We start from the raw sequence: 18,528 nt of genomic DNA, 5'->3' as shown, positions 1-18,528 counted from the left end.
AATGTGCAAAATCAGATCGTAGATTAATAATGATAACGTGACCATTAGTTAATTAGGTTGCTGCTTATTCAAGTGATTTATTAGTTTCTTAGTAGGGTATTGCTTAACCAGGGGGCACCATGGCCTTTTGAACGCCTGCAGTCCAAAGAGGGAAGGTCGGACCCTGAAGGAATGGTGTTGTATCCGAGATACACGTGCCACGAGGCAAGAAAGCTCTCCTCCCACCACTGGTGGTGCCCAGATGTTCATGGCAAGCGGTGGTACAACAGCAGCATAGACCAGCCCGTTGCAACTCCCAAACACCATCCGATATGTCTTGGGAACACCACTCAAGGCAGACTACCAAGGCAAACCTAGCAGGGGGAAAGACAAACAACATTGGTTTATAATCTTGGGAATATTAGTTTGTCGGATGCTTGGAAGGCAACTTCTCTGCTTGATTTGCCCATGAAAAATGAGCGTTCCAGGCAAAATGTACGTTCAGAACAATGTAAAAGCTACAGAAACCATCAAGGAGCCAGCAGAGCACCAAGCAGGAAACAAGTCGTTGGGAGGAACGGTGCTTTGTCTCCAATGCATCTGCCTTTCCCCTTCGCTGAACCCTCTTTGAACTCATCTGCGCGCATGAAACAGGAAAAAAGTAATCTAATTAAATATTCATCACCAAACGCAATCAGGGCTGAGGCCAAGTCCCATCCTCCATCTCTTGATCCTGGGAGGAGGCAAAGCCAGGAAAAAAGGAGGGTCTCTCGCTGCAGCTACAAATGGAAAATGAAAAGACAGCAACAACAAACTTTCGTTATCCAGAGTAAGGCAGTAAATAAAAGACTTAAAATCATCAAGTCTGATCATTCCTGCAGACCACTTTTAGGGTGGATAGAAAATCCATCCAAAGTTCTTTGCCAGAAAAAGGGCAGAAAGGTGAAAATGGAATAGAAAATGGAAAACCCTCTGCGTTTTTTATTTTGAAATCTTTTCATTTGGAGTATTATTATGGCAGCTAGCTAATGTCCACGTGCGTAACACAATCCCTGCCAGAGAAGGCAAGGGCCACTGCAGACCTTCCTCCTCGTTTGCCCATGATGGCGTCCCTGGGCGGTGCATCCTGGCTCCCCTGGCTTTCCTCGGGGCCATCTCAGCACCTTGGAGCCACCCTAGCACATCCCTGGGGTGGTGGACCTGCAGACGCAGTGATGTGAATGGAGTAACTCTCCTGAGATTGGAGATTGGCTCATCATACGGCACAAGAACTGGTCCATCACATCCCACGTGGAAAACTCATACAGGATTGCTGGTTCTTTGCTTCCCTCTAAAATACCGCTGGGTTGACAGCCAGAGCACTCAACGTCTTCATTCAACGTAAGGTCCAGCCTCAGCGTGTGGCCAATTCCCATCACCCAGTCAACTCCATTAAGTCTCAAGCCTTGGGGATGCTCAAACCTACCAAGGACTGATGCTCCCCAGTGAACCGGCAAGCCACACACTAGTCTTAGCAAAGCCCTTCTCAGAAATCACCTCCATTTTTATTAGGAGAGCTTTCACCACCGAAATACTTGTTGAAGGTCTTGACACCTCTGCTGTTGGTTCAATTCTCCCAAAAGCAAACAGGCAGCATGGTGGCTCGGCCCCTCTGGGATCTCCAGCATCAGTTTTTGCTCACAGCAAGCTATTTCCAGCCCTCTCTTCTCAACGTTCATTATGAGGTGAAAGGAAGATCATCCCAGGGTCCTTCACGGGGAGAGGTGGGGCCGGAAAGTGCGTGGTCGAATCATCATGACCACCTTCCTCAGGGAGTAGTAGTCTGTGTCCTTCCATGAGTACCACACGATACCGTCCGGCCCCAGGACCTTGCGGTTTTTAATGGAGTATCGGCCGCCCTGTGGTGCAGAGAAAGAAGGATGGTCAGGCATGGGAAATGCATGGAAGCCTCATCCAGATGGGATTATTGGAAAACCAATTGCTCTGAAACACCGGAGCAAAGAGCTTAATGAGGATGGGGTGAAAAGAGCATGTAAAGCCCAACATTTTCCCAATGGATCTGGCATCCATCCATCTCAGGCTGCATGAGCCACCCGTACCACAAGTTTCCACCATGTAGTCCCAAACCCCAGCGTGCAGAGGTGTCTCAATACTCATGTCTGGCCCATGGCACTGGAAAGATTGGACTGCCTTGGTGCCCAGCACTCATTTTGTTCCCTCCCTGGAGAGCAGAAGCTGGTCAAGCCAGGAAGGACTGCTATGATGTGAGGACCAACAGCCTCCTCCCAGCCCTGGACCTCATGTGCTAACATCTGTGCCCTCATCCCTCCACCTTTCCTTGTAGTACACCCCATTGAGGTTGGGAGAAAAGCACTGGTTGGAGAAAAAGCACCTTACACCCTCATCCCTCCACCTCACCTTGTAGTACACCCCGTTGAGGTTGGAGAAGAAGCACTGGTGGTACCACCAGCCTCCGTGGGAAATCTCGGCGCAGATGTTCCCCGAGTCGGGTGTGCTGAAGCTCCTCTTGTTGTGGTACCAGGCAAAGGAATCCTCCACCGTCCCGCTGAACCCATCCACGTGCAGGCGGTAATAGTTTGCCTCATCCTCAATGCTGCAAGCAACAAAGGTGGGACTGTTTAATGGGGAGTGCTTGGGTCTCCTTTCCAACCTGGGTACTGCATTCCTGGTGTGGACACCTAGCAATCATCGAGCTGCTCTGGCCAGCCTCCCTGCTGTGATTCATCATCTCTAGAAGCCGAAGATGTTCTATTTTTCCCTTCTGTGGGATGTGCATGATTTTCTCATGACTCAGGGCACTTGTTATAGGGTGGAACTGGGCAGACCAGACCGTGACTCTCAAACCACAATAAAGGTCGGACTGCGGCAGCTTTGGCAAGACAATCCCTCTAATTACACAGCACCGCCTCCTCTCCACGTAACAAGCATCCCGTTCTTCACCTTGGCTGAGCTAATTAGTAATCTGCCCCTGGGCTAGCAAAGGGTGAAGGTCATTGCCATTGCAGGTGACATCTGATGAGAAAAGTTGGGGTGACCATTCAGGGCACACATCTGCTGGTGGAGGAGGTTCCACGGCACATTCAGGCAATAGGATTTTTTTTTTCCCCAGTAGTTTCATCATTTTTGGTGTCTACTCAAAGCCCTCGAGATTCAAGTGTCCATAAGGTGCCATGCTCCCTTGGACATCCTCCCATGGTGGCTTACTCCATGGTCACCACAAGCATTTCCAGTAGAGACAGAGGAGGAGTTCATCTGTGACAGTCTGGACAGACCTGGTCATCCCTGATTAAGAAAGGGTGTGGTATAGATAAATAAAACACCAGGAAGGGCTTTGGACACTGAAGGACGTTACATCAGGCCCAGCAAGTAAAAGCCATGAGTAAAGAGGGTAAAAATCAAAAGACGACTCTAAACCAGGGAGATGCTGGAGGACCTACCCAACAAGGCCACAGGGTTCAAAACCCTGTTTTTAACATAGAGGTCAATAATTTTTTGAGAAAAAATACCCCTAATCAGCTGGGGACTGTCTGTTGGGTCCTACAGCTCCCTTAGCCTGGGGCTGTGGATGTTGGCCATGGCCGAATGACGCTGCACATTTGCTAGCTCACACCCAGGCTTCAACCTGGAGCAAAAATTGGTGGCCAAATCCAGGTGGGGAAGAAAGGATAGACAACCTGGGCCCAGTCTGAAGACCCATCTAGACAGAGTCACCCTGACCACAATGGGGTTCCCATGCCTGAAGGTCTTCTGGCATTGAACCAGCTACGTCTATGAGAACCAGGGAAGGCCATCCCACTTTCTACCTGAAGACCTGGTAGAAGGCATGCTTGTGTTTGTTGTTCCAGTCCTCCAGGTCGATGCGTAGAGAGTAGTCCCCTTGGCTCGTCATCTTGTGGATGTTCTCATTGCCCAGCCAGAATTCGCCATTGAGGTCCCCAAAACCCTCCTTGTACTCATTCCAAGTTCGGTTGAAGTCAACTGAGCCATCCTGACGCCTCTGGATGACTGTCCAGCCCCCACCTGCCAGGAGAGAGATAACATAAAATGGGAGTCTGCAGGGAGCGTCCAAGGGTCCCAGACAGACCCCTTGCTCGTGTAACCTCTGAGGATCCACCTACAGCTCAGCAAGGTGTCTCTTTGTCGTGTGCCCTCTCACCAATTGGCAAAATACAGTGTGGGTTGCTGCATGGGGATAAAATATCACTTTTATCAAACTCAAGCATCATTTGAGCCCATCGTAGCTCAAGAAGAAAGTCTTCCACCTCTCCCATGTTGGTTCGTGATGGTGTTCCCCTGTTGGCTGCCAGAGGGTCATTCCAGACCTTAACGTGGTTTTAAATGAGAGATGGTAGTTTTCGGGAGGCTAATGTTTTGGGACTGGAACGAACTAGAGATCCTGGAGTTTGGAGATTAATATGTACTGTTCCTGCAGCACCACAGAGGCACACGAGCTCTCCCAGTATTGTCTCACTGCCTCCATCTGCTCTCCCATCTGTTCAAATCCCGCTCTTATTTCATTCCAATACTGTAAACTTGGGGTGGGGAGGGGACACGGGACTTGGGCCATCTTTTTATTTGCTGTTTGTACAGCCTGTTACTCTACACTGTCCAAAATTGTGTTGATGGTCATGCAAATAATAGTAATGACATAACAGAGACCATGTTGTCTGAACAGCCTGTTTCTTAATGAGCACGTGCACCCCAAAGCTGCAATCACCTCTAGATCCTCCAATAGGCGAGATACCTACACGTGGGGAGCTGAACCCCTTCCTCCAGCATGGGATGTGTGGATGTGACACATCCGTCCGGGCTGTGTGTCTAACAACTAACAATCCACCACCCCATTTCCCTGACGATTTCCATCATTCTTCCAAAACACAAGGGTTGCAAACTAATTTTGTTAGTAAGTTTGTGCCTCAGGATGACACTAGTGTGGTCCGTCCGTATGGATATTTGCACAGCAAGGGTGTGGGGAGGTCACCTTCTCTCTCATTTACACTCCAAAATACCTGTGGGAGAGAGTCTACCTCCCACCTCCTCAATTCAGCACAGCTACAATTAGCGGTTGCCCCCTCAACTTCCCAGAGATGCTCCAGACACCCCTCAGTGACCAGCTGCTACTCCAGAAGGGCTTGTTTCCCTCAGCCCTGTGTCATATCCACTAGTGCGTTGCAAATATCTTTGATGCATGAGGACACCTCCAAGAGCACTAAACCCCTGTATTTAAGCAGCTGAATCCCAGCCATGATGTCTGGTTTGAACTGTTCATCCAAACCCCTTCTACAGCCAGCAGAGAGGACGAGTCCTCTGTCCCTGGAGAAGAGTCCCTCTGGAGATGCTGCTCTCACTGACAATAAAGTAGCCTTAGAATAACTCAGATACAAGACACAACTCTCAGGTTAGACAAATCCCACCCAAAGCTCTGCTGGAAGATGACGTAGGCGCCTCCTGCAGTACCTTCGGTGTCCATCTCACAGAGCACTTCGATGGGCATCCCACCGACCGAGGGCATGATGCTGTAGACTCCAGACCGCCGGAGCCCATTGTAGTAGACGGAAGCACAGTCGATGGGGCAGTTCCTGGCATGCTTCACCTCTGAGCGAGAGAGCAGAGAGACACAGCGGTTAGTGCACAGCATGGAGGAAGGGGCACGCAACCAAAACCAGCACAGTTTACACGCAATAATGATGCCGAGCCGGACAAATAATCCTAGATTCAGGGCTGCTTCTGAAGCTGAAAACCTCTGTAGCACGCCGGCTTCATGCCTGAGTGTGGTGGGCTTATTAGCGATGAGGTTCGTTAGCGCAGATCTGCACTTAAGGATGTTGTGGCTGGGGAACAGTCTTCAGTTCAACTATTTTTTTAATGGCAACACAGAAATCACAGAATCACAGAATGGTTTGGGTGGGAAGGGACCTTTAAAGCCCCCCCAGTGCCACCCTCTGCCCTGGGCAGGGACACCTCCCACCAGCCCAGGTTGCTCCAAGCCCCGGCCAACCTGGCCTTGAACCCCTCCAGGGATGGGGCAGCCACAGCTTCTCTGGGCAACCTGGGCCAGGGGCTCACCCCCCTCACACCAAAGAATTTCTTACTGATATCCAATCTAAATCTCCCCTCTTCCAGTTTGAAGCCATCTTTCCTTGTCCTGTCACTACATGCCCTTGTAAAAAATCCCTCTCCAGCTTTCTTGTAGGCCACCTTCAGACACTGGAAGGGGCTACAAAGTCTCCTCAGAGCCTTCTCCAGACTGAACAAAGATAAGTTTTGTCAGGCTCACACCAAAAAGGTCCTATCCGTTGATAAAGTATAGGCGGCTTCTCCAGCAACGGTTGGTGCAGATAATAGCAGAAGGTTTCTCTTCCCCCGAACTGCCTCTGTGGGTTTTGTCATACAAGGAAAAGGCATCAAAATCATTCTGGAGAACCTAAAGACTTTTTTAACTGGGATATGTCAGGTGGGATTTGTTTCACCTGGCACCAGCCATCTATACTTCAGGCAGGGTCTCAGCTAGTCCTCAGAGGCTTCTCCAGAGGGCAGTTCCTCCTGGTTTTACATGGGAGAGCAGAGAAGAGCCACTCTCCTTGTCTCCCTCTATCACCTACCACAGGGGCTGAGCTGACTTGTCTGCACAGAGCTGCACGGTGACATCTGAAATGCCCTGGGACATCCTGTCTGTCTTTCAGCTTTCAACAGTCCCATGTAGGTCCTCTCGTGTATCCGCCAGGCTTATATGGGTGTCCCAGATGCTCTGGAGTATTTCGGGTGGCACCAGATATCAGCTGAACTGAGACACTAGTCATAGCAGTGGAAAGAGCACGTTGAATTGCTCTTGGTCCATGCGCTGTTTGCCTCATTATCTTAAATATCCAGCTTACGCGGGGACACGCATATGTAGACACGCAACATGAAGCATCCTCACCTGCGAGCTGAGCCTCCCTGGTGGGATGAATCCCACCCTCAGAAAGAAAGGCACAAAGGTCATACAGCTGGTTCCCCTTCCTTTTACACACACAGCTAGACCAGCCCGCAGCACAGCGTGGCCTGGACACCGGACTGGGATCACTGGGAGAGCCAGGAGCCTGAGGGAAGGCAGGGAGCATGCGTGGGAGATGGCCCTTCCACGAAGCACACAGAAAGGATGAGACCACGGGACTGGCAGACGATGCACGCTCCTGGTGGATGGGAATGTAAATCCCAGGGGGAATGATGGATGAAGAGCTGCGACATCCCAGCCCACCAACTGGAGAGCATGGTGGCTGGGAGGTCCCACGTAGGTTGCAGGCTGGTGACAGACCGGCGACTTCCTTTGAGGATGCTATGGCAGGGGGTTGGAACTAGATGATCTTTAAATGATCATCTTTAAGATGATCTTCAAGACCCAAACCTTTCTATTATTCTATAACCTGCCTCACGAGAGGCTGTAAGGGTGAAGCTCCCCCTCCCAGCCAGCCCCAGCACCTCCCCATCACCTGGATGGTGCATCTCCTCCTGCAGCCGCATCTCGGCGGGGCCGAGGCAGGTGGGGTTGCGCCAGGCCCAGTCGGTCAGCACGGAGATGTTGTTGATCTGCGCCTGCATGTCGTAGAGCAGCGTGGCCTGGATGTGCTGCAGGGTGCTGGCCTCGCTGTACCGATGCTCCAGGTCCTGCACCCGTTGGGCCAGGCTGTGGTTGCGGCCAGCCGCCTCCTCGTGCTGCGGGCAGGGAGAAAGGTGGGATGGGGGGGATGCCTGGAGACCGGCGCAGAGTCAGGGGCATGGACCCGAGACCCCCATGGATGGGAGCAAGAGGGCAGAGGAGCATTCGCTGCATGCACCGACAGAGACCAAGGACCCCAAGGATGGTGCTCACACCCTCACCCTTCACCCTCCAGCCCCATCCCAGCCCCCAGCCCACCGTGGGAGCCACGGGCAGCTTGATATTGCCAGGTTCTGGGGCAGGCAGGGCAAGAACAGGCAAGCCAAGGGCTGCAAGAGCAGGGCAAGAATACAGGATTCCTCTCCAAACACCCCCCAGTCTGCAACCCATTGCAACATGGATGTGGCCTCTACCTATTTAGCAACCAGGGTTGGAGTTTCCTCCCGAAACGCTGTCCAATCTCCCCTTGAACCATATAATGTTTTCATAAGGAGCTCCACAGCTTATCTACGCATTGTGTGATGAGACACCTCCTGCTTTTTGGGCAACAGCTGGTGTCCTGATAACAGGAATGATGGCATCCGTGTGTGATACAGGACTCAAGCTCCTTTCATGACCATTTTTTCTGCGTGTTTTTAGGAAAGCCGGTCTCTGATCTTGTGTAAAGCTGGCTGGAGATGCCCACAGCTCGTACCAGGAGATGGACACCCCAAGCCCCACCAGCATGCATGGAACATGGCCCAGATGCAGTCAGTGCAGACACGTTCGCCTCTCTTGTTCAGTGCTCCCTGTCCATTAGATGGCAGAGCAAGCCTTGAACAGCACCTCCAAAATCCCACAGCAGCCTGGGAACCCCCCCTTCCTCCCCTGGGCAATGCGACAGCTCTACACTGAGCTCCCCAACCCCTCCCGAGGGTCCATCAGTCCCAGGCCCCCGTCCGCTCTGAGGGATGCTGGTTCTCCATCAGCACTGCCCTTCTTTGTCCCCTCATCGGGACATCTCTTCCTCCATCACCCGCTTGGGCTCACAAGCCACTCCAAGACCCTGAAAATGCTGCGTGGTGCCATCAACGCACCTGAGGGATGGGATGCCATCCCGAGGGACCTGGACAGGCTGGAGAAGTGGGTCCCTGTGAACCTCATGAAGTTCAACAAGGCCAAGTGCAGGGTCGTGCACATGGGTTGGGGAAATTGCAAGCACAGATCCAGGCTGGGTGGAGAATGGATGGAGAGCAGCCCTGAGGAGAAGGACTTGGGGGTGTTGATGGGTGAGAAGCTCCACAGGAGCCGGCACTGTGCGCTGGCAGCCCAGAAACCCCCCGCAGCCTGGGCTGCATCCCCAGCAGCGTGGGCAGCAGGGCGAGGGGGGGATTCTGCCCCTCTGCTGCACTCGGGGGAGACCCCCCTGCAGTGCTGCCTCCAGCGCTGGGGCCTCGGCACAGGAGAGACACGGAGCTGTTGGAGCGGGGCCAGAGGAGGCCCCGGAGATGCTGGGAGGGCTGGAGCCCCTCTGCTGGGAGGACAGGCTGAGAGAGCTGGGGGGGTTCAGCCTGGAGAAGAGAAGGCTCCGCGGAGACCTTCCAGCCCCTGCCAGTCCCTCAAGGGGCTCCAGGAAAGCTGGGGAGGGACTCTGGAGCAGGGAGGGGAGCCGTGGGACGAGGGGGAAGGGTTTTACACTGGAAGAGGGGAGATTGAGATGAGCTATTGGGAAGAAATCCTTTGGTGTGAGGGGGGTGAGCCCCTGGCCCACGTTGCCCAGAGAAGCTGTGGCTGCCCCATCCCTGGAGGGGTTCAAGGCCAGGTTGGCCGGGGCTTGGAGCAACCTGGGCTGGTGGGAGGTGTCCCTGCCCAGGGCAGGGGGGTTTAAAGTAGATCAACTTTAAGGTCCCTTCCAACTCAAACCATTCCGTCATTCTGTAAAAACAAGTGAGCTTACTTTCTCACCTCCCTGTCCTCAGCATCAGGGGCAAATCTGGATTTCTCAAGTGTCCGTCCAAGCTTGTGGCTTTATTAAATATCCCTGGGGACACAGAGATCTGGCACTTGACTCATCACTGCCTGCAAAACTGCAGTGGTGTTGCTGAGGGTTGGGGATGTCCTTCAGCTGGAAGGGGTTCACATGCCCAGAGGATATTTTCTTCCCTTCCAGCTGCTCCCAGGACCCGGTTCACACCTCACTCCCCATTCCTGCCGGGACAGGTCTTGGTTTGTTATTCCCCGGAGATGGCGTCACTGCTGCTGGGTTATTGAAGCAGTAACTCATGGTTTTACGATATCCTTCCCAACGCTGCTTGAGCAGTGCCTGCGTGACGCTGCTAAAAAACCATCAAGCCTCTACCCCAAAATCCAGAGCCGCTGGATAGGCAGGGTCAGCAAAGTGGGAATGACGGCGTGCAACGACACGATGCTTTCCTGCTCAGGACGGCAATGTCTCCGGCTCTACCATAAATCAGCCATCCCCCCGACCTGCTCTGCGAGCTGTGACCGATACCGGCTTCTTCCAGCTCCCTTCACCCACGCAGCAGCTCTCCCGGTAAACCCCGTGCCGCTTTCTCCCAGACAGTCCCCTCCTCCACACTTGATACCTGGAGTTTTTTCCTGCTGCTGATTAAAAACGGCCCAGCCCGACCGCCGCGATGGTGCCCTGACGCTGCTCCCACCCCCGCATCCCCCTGCGCTGCCGGGAAACGGGGATGTAGTTTTGCCCAGCGGGATCCTGCTCTCTGCATTCCCCAGCCACGGAAAAGCTATAGGACTACAAATGGAAAGGGAGGGATGGGCGAGGGGGTTCTTTTTTGCTCCCTAAATCGCAGCGGGAGGAGGGAAGCATGGCAGTGGTGGGGTCAACCCGCCTGACCCAACTTGGGTGTCCCCGTCAGGCGGAGAGGAGCTGTGACCTGGAAGAGCCTGTGGCTCTCACCCAGCTCAGAAAGGGATGCTGAGCTCAGAGAGACGTCTCCGCTCAGGCAGATGAGCCCACGCCAAGCTCCCGGAGAAATAAGTGATGGCAAACCCCCGGGAGACCAACCAGCAGCAGCCGGCAGCTGATTTATGAAGGCGGATTAAGGGAGCAACAGCTCCTCGGTGGGAGGAAGGGAGGCGGAGGAGACCTCCCCAGCAGGGAATTCGGCAGGGCGGCTCCTGGGAGATGCAAAGGGATGCGGGAGGAAAGCAGCTTCCCAGGCTGGGCACAGGAGTTGGGAAGTTGGGCCAGGACAATGCAGTGGGAAAACTCCTGACGGGAAAGTGCCAGCGCCAGCGGGGAGCGGAGGAGAAGCGGCTCTGCAGCCGTGGCTGCCTCTGGTTTCCTCCGTTCACCCGTAATTCCCTCCGCAGCGCTCACCTTCGCTTCTCGCTTTTCCCCTCTGACGGTGCTTGGAGGGCGGTAGGACACACTCATTGTCCAGCCCTCCAGATTCTGTTTCCTTCCTTCCTCTTCTGGGCCTCCCACCGTGTTGTTTTTAAGACTCATGGAAAAAAATGGAGGTTGGAAGAAATGGTTGGAGGTCTCCAGCCCACCCCCCTGCAGAAAGCAGGGCCAATGTCCAAGCTGGGTGCTCAGGGTCTTTTCCAGTCGAGGGCTGAAACTCTACAGATGATCTCAGAAGATCTCAGAGGATGTCCCCTTTCTCAGTGCGGTGGTATCTTGGTGGCACGGAGGTCGCTGCCACTGTCCCCCAGGTAAGAACCACTTGGAGACACCTAGGTAGGACCTGGGACCTGGCTGCTCCAGGACACCTGGGTGCTCCTTGTGCCCCTCTGCTCTCCTTGTAGGGTGAGGAGCCCAGCAGCACCCCACAGCACCCACAGCTCCTTCAGAACTGCTCACCTGGGCTCCCGTTGAGGAGAAACAAGCTCCACCAACTCATCCCATCCTCCAGGAGACATCCAAGTGGTCCTAGCAGCATCTATGTCTGCGTTCACTGCTCATATCTCTACGAGATGGGCTGGATCCCACAGACACCCTTGCATGGCAGACATGGGAGGTGGGCGAGAGGAATCCCACCCTTAGGTGCTGCTCCAGAAGCATCCCTCTCCACCAGCTTCTCCCCAGCTGCCAATCATCGGCTCTGCTGTGAGAGCACCCAGTCTCTGTCTAATGCTGATTCAGTACAAAAAAAAATTAGCAAATAGCAGGGAAAGGAATAATAAACTTCAAAAAATGACGGAGGATGTGCCAGGCAGGTGAGAAGGGAGACAACTAGGAAGAGCAGAGGCTTCAGCCACTGCTGATGGGCCAGGAAGGGACCTGCTGGGGCTTTGAACAGGGTCCACCTGAGCCCTGCAGCAGTTAAGAAGGGGTACACACAATTATCAGGAGTATTATGGGCTGGTGGGACTCTGCGGGACTTATTCTGGGGTGTTCAGGGGAAAAGTGGTGAAGGGATGGAGGGTCAGGGTGGGTGGGGTGGGGAATGAGTGTAGGAAAATGGAGAGATGGGGGGCTTCAAAAGGGCTGGACATGCTTTAACCTGCTGCCAGTCAGTGCCCTTGTCCGCCTGCTGTTCTGTCTCCTCTTCCTATGCAGTCCTTGCCTTAGATTTTATTTTTTCAGCGTAACCTCGCTCTCTCCCATGTGTGAGTGCTGCAGGGTCTAAATGCCGGCAGCTGGAGGGACGTGGGCCACGGGGCTCACAGGTCTAGGTCAGGGTGGACATGCATGGCCATGTATATATGTGTATGCATACGATATACATGCGTATGTGTATGTCTACGTGCACGTGCGTGTGCGAGGGGTCTAAACACCAGCAGCTGGGAAGACTTGGGAGTGTTTGTGTTTCCCCAGCCAATTTGATTGGGTGTGTGTAACTCGTTTGCAAAATTCAAGCTGGACCAGCTGGCGAGCAGGAGGAGACCGACATGCAGCGTAAGGAGGTGCAGGATCTGGGCATGGATATTAGATGGACTGAGAGCCTGTGCTCCACCGAGCGTCCTGTTGGAGGCCATCAACCCAGCTCCCTCGACACCCACCACCAGGCAACCCACATCTCCAAAGGGAGACTGGTTCTCCTCCCTCTTCCCTCTGACTCCGAAGAGACCCTGCGCAACCGCCCTAGACCAAACACCTTGCCTTTAGATGGGTCATTTCAGAGCCTGGAAATGAAGACTGGATTAAGAGGATGAACACTGCAGGGAAAATATTTAGAGCACTATCATCCATCTCCCTCCTCAGCTCTGAGACGAGGAGCTCAGTGAAAGAGCTGCAGCTCCAGGAAGCACAGAAGCATGTCTGGAGCCAGCGCGGGGAGCTGGGATTGGGGAAGGACAGATTGAACAGTCCTAAGGGACAAAATATCACCAGGGGATGGATGTGGGAAGTCAGGACACCAAAGACCTATTGCAACAGCTTGTCCCAGTGCAAGTGCAAGGACAAAACGGCAGAGGTGCAGTGGAACATCTCGCTCCCACCAAGACGCCCACCCAACGGTGTGGCCATCACAACGCTCAAAGAGAGCCCTGCAGCCCCCGGCACAGCCTCGCTCTCCCTGCAAGGCTGCTCCAAGGAGGCTTTCCAAACCTGGAGCCCAAGGGCAAGGATGAAAGGAAGCCAAATAGAGAATAAATCAGCCCCAGACGTAGAACTTATCCGACCTCGTCTCCTCCAAGAGCAAAGACAAGGGTGCTCTTCACCCCGTGGTCTTGGTGCTCTTCCAGCTGACACCAGTGGATTGCTGCCGTGCTGTTCCTCTGTGCACCTTGTCAACATCCCAGTGAGACATCTTAGCTGGGAAACCACTCCGACAGCCAGCAAAAACACACCCTGCTCCCTCCCTGATCCTGGCTACAACCCCGGACAAGCTGCTGCTCACCACCGCCGACAGCCAAGGCAAGTGTTTGCCGGGCAAAATCCCGTGGCAGTGCCAAACATCGGAGAGCTTCAGAGGTGCCAAACAAGGTTGGAAAAATGTATAAACGTGAAGCTTCAGGCTGCGAGGCTGGTGGATGGAGCTGGGGTGGGATGAGCACCAGAAAAGGAGACTACAGGAAGGGTGTCAGACGGTGGAGGTCAGGGCTTCTCCAGCTCAGCCATGGCCATCAGAGATGTGGTCCTTCCAAAACTCCAGGTCTAATCTGGGATCCTGCTATGGGCAATGGGATGGATCAGCAACCCCCCTAGGCAGGCTTGAAGACGGAGAAGGTAGCACAGATAAAACACTGAAGGGTTTGTGGCAAATGTTAAGAAAGATCAGCCCTGGAAGGCTCCTGAGCCATCACAGTGGGAGCAGCTGGGGTTTAAGGGAAGTCCCAGCCCATGGTCAGGACAACACCATATGCTTCACCGGGTGTCCGCCCCCTGCAACTGCTGGGAGCTGGAAGGGGCCATGGGGAGGGACCATGGGCACCCACATGGAGGCGGTCTGCCAAAGGTAGCCCTTTACCTGAAGCTCAAGGACTTTGATGCGGTGACGGTGGTTCCTCAGCTCCTCTTGCAGCTCCGAGATCAGCTCCCGCAGCTCCAGGACCTGCTGCTTGCGCTCCTCGTTCTCGTGGAGCCAGTAGGACACCTCATCGGTGCAACGAAACATGTCCGGGCATCGCTGCTCGTCCCCCTGCGGCAAGGTGGCCACGATCTTACAGCGGCCGTTGGGCAGCACCTGGTTGCTGTATTCCCCGCACCGGATGAGTCCCGTGCCCTCCTGGGGACCCCCGTGGTCTCTGTACGCCGCGGGCAGGGATTTCTGTAGCGAGGGGCTGCTCAGCGTGGCCAGGAGGATGAGGGATAGCAAACCCACCCTGGCAGAGCTGGTGCCGGGGCAGACCTCCATCAGGCAGGTGAGGATGGTCCCCGGGGATGACCCCACGTGTCTCATCATCGAACACCGTCGGGGAGAAAGGTGTGAATCCCCAGGGCATAACACCAGCTCTTTTCCCAAGAGCTAGCGGGTGAGGTTGCAGCTTTGTGGGAGCCGAACATCCGTAGGGATCCCAGAGCTCCTGCCAAAGGGGTCACTGTAGGCAAGGGACCCGTCTGTCCCCATAGAGCATCCTCCCTGGTGTCCCCCCGTGGCCACCAAGCTGGGACCAGCTCCAGCGGGAGATCCCCTGTTCTCCTGGCCAGGCTCCACCAGCTTCGTGGGAGGCGTTTCCCCTCCTGCAGAGCTGCCCGTTGGCTTGGAGGGTGCTGAGGTCTGGCCGGGGGCAGTCAGCCCCTCCGTCAGGGCTTTCTGCCCACGCAGGACCGTGCACGGGAAGGACCAGGCTACCCTGTATGGGGTATCCCACTACACCGTCGCTCCCTGAAATGGGAACCAGAGCAAGGAGACAGGTGATGGAGAGGAACGACGTGCAACCAGCCCTAACCACCATGCTGCCCACCCACAGCAAACTCTCCAGCCATCCCCATGGCCCAGGGACACAGGGCATGGGTTTAGGGCCCTCTCCGTGTCCCTGTCTGTGACATTTTCCTGGCAAATGTAACTATAAATGGAGTTATCAAGTGAACTGTGTCCATCTACATGGGTAGCCCAGACCACCAACCCACCCTTGGGCAGGGTTAGACCACCAGCCCATCCCGGGGGCAGTCTGGATGGGCCCTGGCCGTGGGCTGGTTGCCCCATGTGGGCTCAGGTCCAAGGGGGGGCGGAAGGATGGTAGCCTGGCCACCATCCAGGCAAGACAAATGTACAACTTGGTCCCATTTTTCCAGAGAAATTGGGCTCCTCTTGCAGCCAGAGCTGCCTCCTGATCCCTGCCAGACACCAGGGCTCCCAGCCCCATCACTCTCCGAGTCTGCTCCCAAGGTTTCTCCCAACCAAAAGCCATCCCCATCCCTCTCCGGTGAGGATAGGGAACTGGGAAGGATGCCACGGATCCCCAGCAGCACCCCAGCTCCCAACATACCTTCAAAAGTCCTGGCCGGGCTCTCCAGTGGCAGGAGCAGAGATCAGCGAGCACCGACTGGCCATGGGGAGCGAGGTGTGATTTAGGGGGCACTAAATGCTTATTCCCCCTGATCCTATCACCGCACTATAAATAGGGCCGAGAGAGCTGCCGGTCTCAGACGACTCACAGGAGGGAGGAGCACAGGTCCCGGCGTGACCTTATCAGCATACAGGAGATTAAGCCGATGCCTTGGCAGGATGGCACGGCTCCCCCTCGCCAAGAAACCCCCCATCCCACCCCGGGGATGTGTTTTGGGGAGAGGGCAGGTTCATACGGCGTGCAGTGACCTGCCCCATCCCAGCATTTTGGGGGGAGAGCTTCCCAACCTGGCCATGGACGGGGGCTCGGGGCAGGGAACAGCAACAATTTGTTTTATTCACTGTCCCAGGGCTTCCTCTTTGCTTTTGCAAGGAAGTAATGTCAACAGGCTTGCTTAATTAAATATGCTAATCATTCAGCCGTAGGAATGCGAGCTGAAACCAGAGATTTCCGTATTGGACAAAGGCTTTGGCTGTTGGGTTTTCTTCCCTTAATGTAAAGAGTTTCCAGATGATGTTCCCAGACCGATTTCCTCAGAGGAGATATGCAAACCAGCTCAGATGGCCTCCAAAAAGAGAGGAAGTGCCTGGAGAAGGGGAGCTTCATTAGCAAACATCTTCTCGGGTGGTTTGGAGGGGGGCTGAACTTCACCGGTCCTCCAGCAGTTATCCCAGATGACCATGGTCCAGATGGGCCTTTGGAGGACCTGTCACCTCCATGGACAGGACCCTCCTGCACCACTGGTGGCCCCCAGCAAGGCTGTGGGTCTGCGTGAGACAAGGGGAGGACACAGCTTGCATGACACCCGAGCATCCTGACCCTACATGCCATGGTGGGGCTATGTCCTGCCCTGACTTCCCTCTGGCTGGATCCAGCCCTGCGGATCCAGCCTCTCTTCCCCTGGGAAGGATGAAATCCAAGTTTAGCTCTAGGGTTAGGCGGAAAAACTAAAAGCCCGGCCGGATTTCCAACCCACAATCGGCTGCTGGCTTTGCTTTTTGGCTTGTAAAAATGTTAGGCGAAGGGGTTTTATTTGTTTTCGTTGTCTCTGCGGGGAGTTGGTCAGGGCAGAGCCGGGGCATGTGCTGCCAGCTCAGGACACGGTGCTGCGCCTCTGGGCTGATTTCTGCATCTCCAGCACAGCAGCCATCTCTGGGTCCCTATCCGCCGCCCAAGGTGGCTTGGAGAAGAAGCAAGTCCCAGCAGCAAGTCCCCCGTGCCAGTAGAGGCTGTCCCAAACGCATGCACACCAACGAAGGGAGCGCAACCAGCCCAGGCAGGGAGCAGATCACCCCAGCTGCCCCCAGATCGGAAAACATACCAAGGACACCTCATCTTGCTGGGGCAGGGACCCGGATTGCTCCAAAAATCACACCTCTTCACACGCGCTGCGCCTCCAGTCAACCCACTCTCTGCTCTTCTTCAAGCGTGGCCGTGCTTTTGCTTCAACAACTTGTGGGAGAGAAAAATAAGGCTGAAACATCCTTCCCGGAGCCATCAGGAGCTGTGCCAGCCCAGCAGGCAGCCGGCCTGGAGAGCAGTGCTGGGTAAAGCAGGAGCACAGCGGGGAGAGGGACCCTGAGATCATCCCACAAGGCTTTGCCATGAGGGACACCAAGAGAAGTGCTGTGTGAAGGGACACCACGGGCAGAGGATGGGAAAATGGGGCTGAGGGCAGGGAGAGACAGAAGGAGGACATTGCAGGGGAGGGAAGAGTGGTGGCCCATCTGGACGTGATGGACGTGAAGACCTTTCAGTGCTGACACTTCTCTTTGGGATGGATCCCACCAAGGCACCAGCAAACCCCACTCCACCACCACAAAAGTTGTTTCTCTGGCCAGATGTAGACGTTGGCCCTCCAGGTTTGTCCTGAGCGACCCTGTGGCCGGTGGAGAGAAAAAAGGATGCGACGGTAGACACCGACATGGCTATAAAATGAATTGCACCCCATAGCTCGCTCTTCATGGGGTGGTACAGGGGGGGATCGAGGCAGGGGACCAAGGGGAATATCTCACTCTCCAATCCCAGCCAAGAGCTCCTCCAGCACGATTACCTAAAGACCAGCTTTCCTTTATTGCACACAAGTGGATAGACATTTAATGTGCTTGTCTATAATGAAATCCATTATCCCCGCCTTTCACGGGGGCCCTACAGTTCTGGTTCCCCCTTTTCATGGCCGGAGGTGGCGGGGGAGAGGAGGTGGAGGGGGGACGGAGCCAGGTATAGCCAGGTCCTTTGTGCGGCCACTCAGGAGGCACTCTCCCCATAAAAGTTTGGGCTCCTAAATGGATCTGACCTCCCCTCCTCCGGCCCCTTTCCCTTTCATTTTCTTTTCCCCATTATCCTCGGAATAAAATAAAAAAAAAAAATAAGCCCTCATCCGGATCATTAGCGTCAGAGGCGGAGGCGGGCGCCGAGTGCCACATGGAAGAGGCGACCGTACATTTCGTTCAGTGCCCCTCGAGTGGCGTTTCGCTCAAGGCTGCTCCTTCACAAAGGGAGACGTGAAAATGGTCCCCGCTGGCGGCTCACCGCCGGCCGCCCCGACAGGGCTCGACGCAAAGCTGCCTCTTCACGGAGACAAAGCGCGGCCATTTCTTCTGCTGTCGATTGATGTCTGAGTTGTTTGGGGAGCATTTAGTGAACGGGGGAGTGGGGAGGGCGGGGGGGTGGGGGGAGAAATTCAGTGAGAGAGCCTGGCCGATGCTAATAGAGATAACGGCTCTGAAAGACCCAAGGTTGAGCGCTCAGCGTTTGGTCTGCCCGTCTTCGGCATCCTTCCCTGCTTTTTGAGGGGGACATCAGCTACAACCCCTGTAGTGATCCGGGATTAATTGAAGCCAACTCCAAGAGACCCAGGTACCCCTTGGCCAACTTTTTCCCAAGTCATAGATGCAGACTACACCACCCTGCCGGTTTTCAAGCGTCCCAGTGAGTAGCTTTTGCTTCAACAACTTGTGGGTGAGAAA

The 18,528-nt window shown here is 54.7% G+C and overlaps 1 protein-coding gene across 1 annotated transcript; it reads right to left on the bottom strand.

Annotated features, from left to right (window-relative positions):
* Positions 1 to 1,730: 1,730 nt before the first annotated feature.
* On the bottom strand, positions 1,731 to 14,448 carry LOC141740561 (techylectin-5B-like). The gene is made up of 6 exons (XM_074579441.1): positions 14,017 to 14,448; positions 7,470 to 7,692; positions 5,458 to 5,595; positions 3,804 to 4,020; positions 2,398 to 2,593; positions 1,731 to 1,877 (listed from the first exon to the last, which is right to left on the bottom strand). The coding sequence occupies exons 1-6, from the start codon at positions 14,446 to 14,448 to the stop codon at positions 1,731 to 1,733; spliced, it is 1,353 nt and encodes a 450-aa protein (XP_074435542.1).
* Positions 14,449 to 18,528: the final 4,080 nt, after the last annotated feature.

The sequence above is a fragment of the Larus michahellis genome, chromosome 3, assembly GCF_964199755.1.
Source record: "Larus michahellis chromosome 3, bLarMic1.1, whole genome shotgun sequence".
In the NCBI taxonomy this organism is placed as follows: domain Eukaryota; kingdom Metazoa; phylum Chordata; class Aves; order Charadriiformes; family Laridae; genus Larus; species Larus michahellis.
Note: the sequence above shows the minus strand (reverse complement) of the source record. Positions and strands in the feature narration are given on the sequence as shown.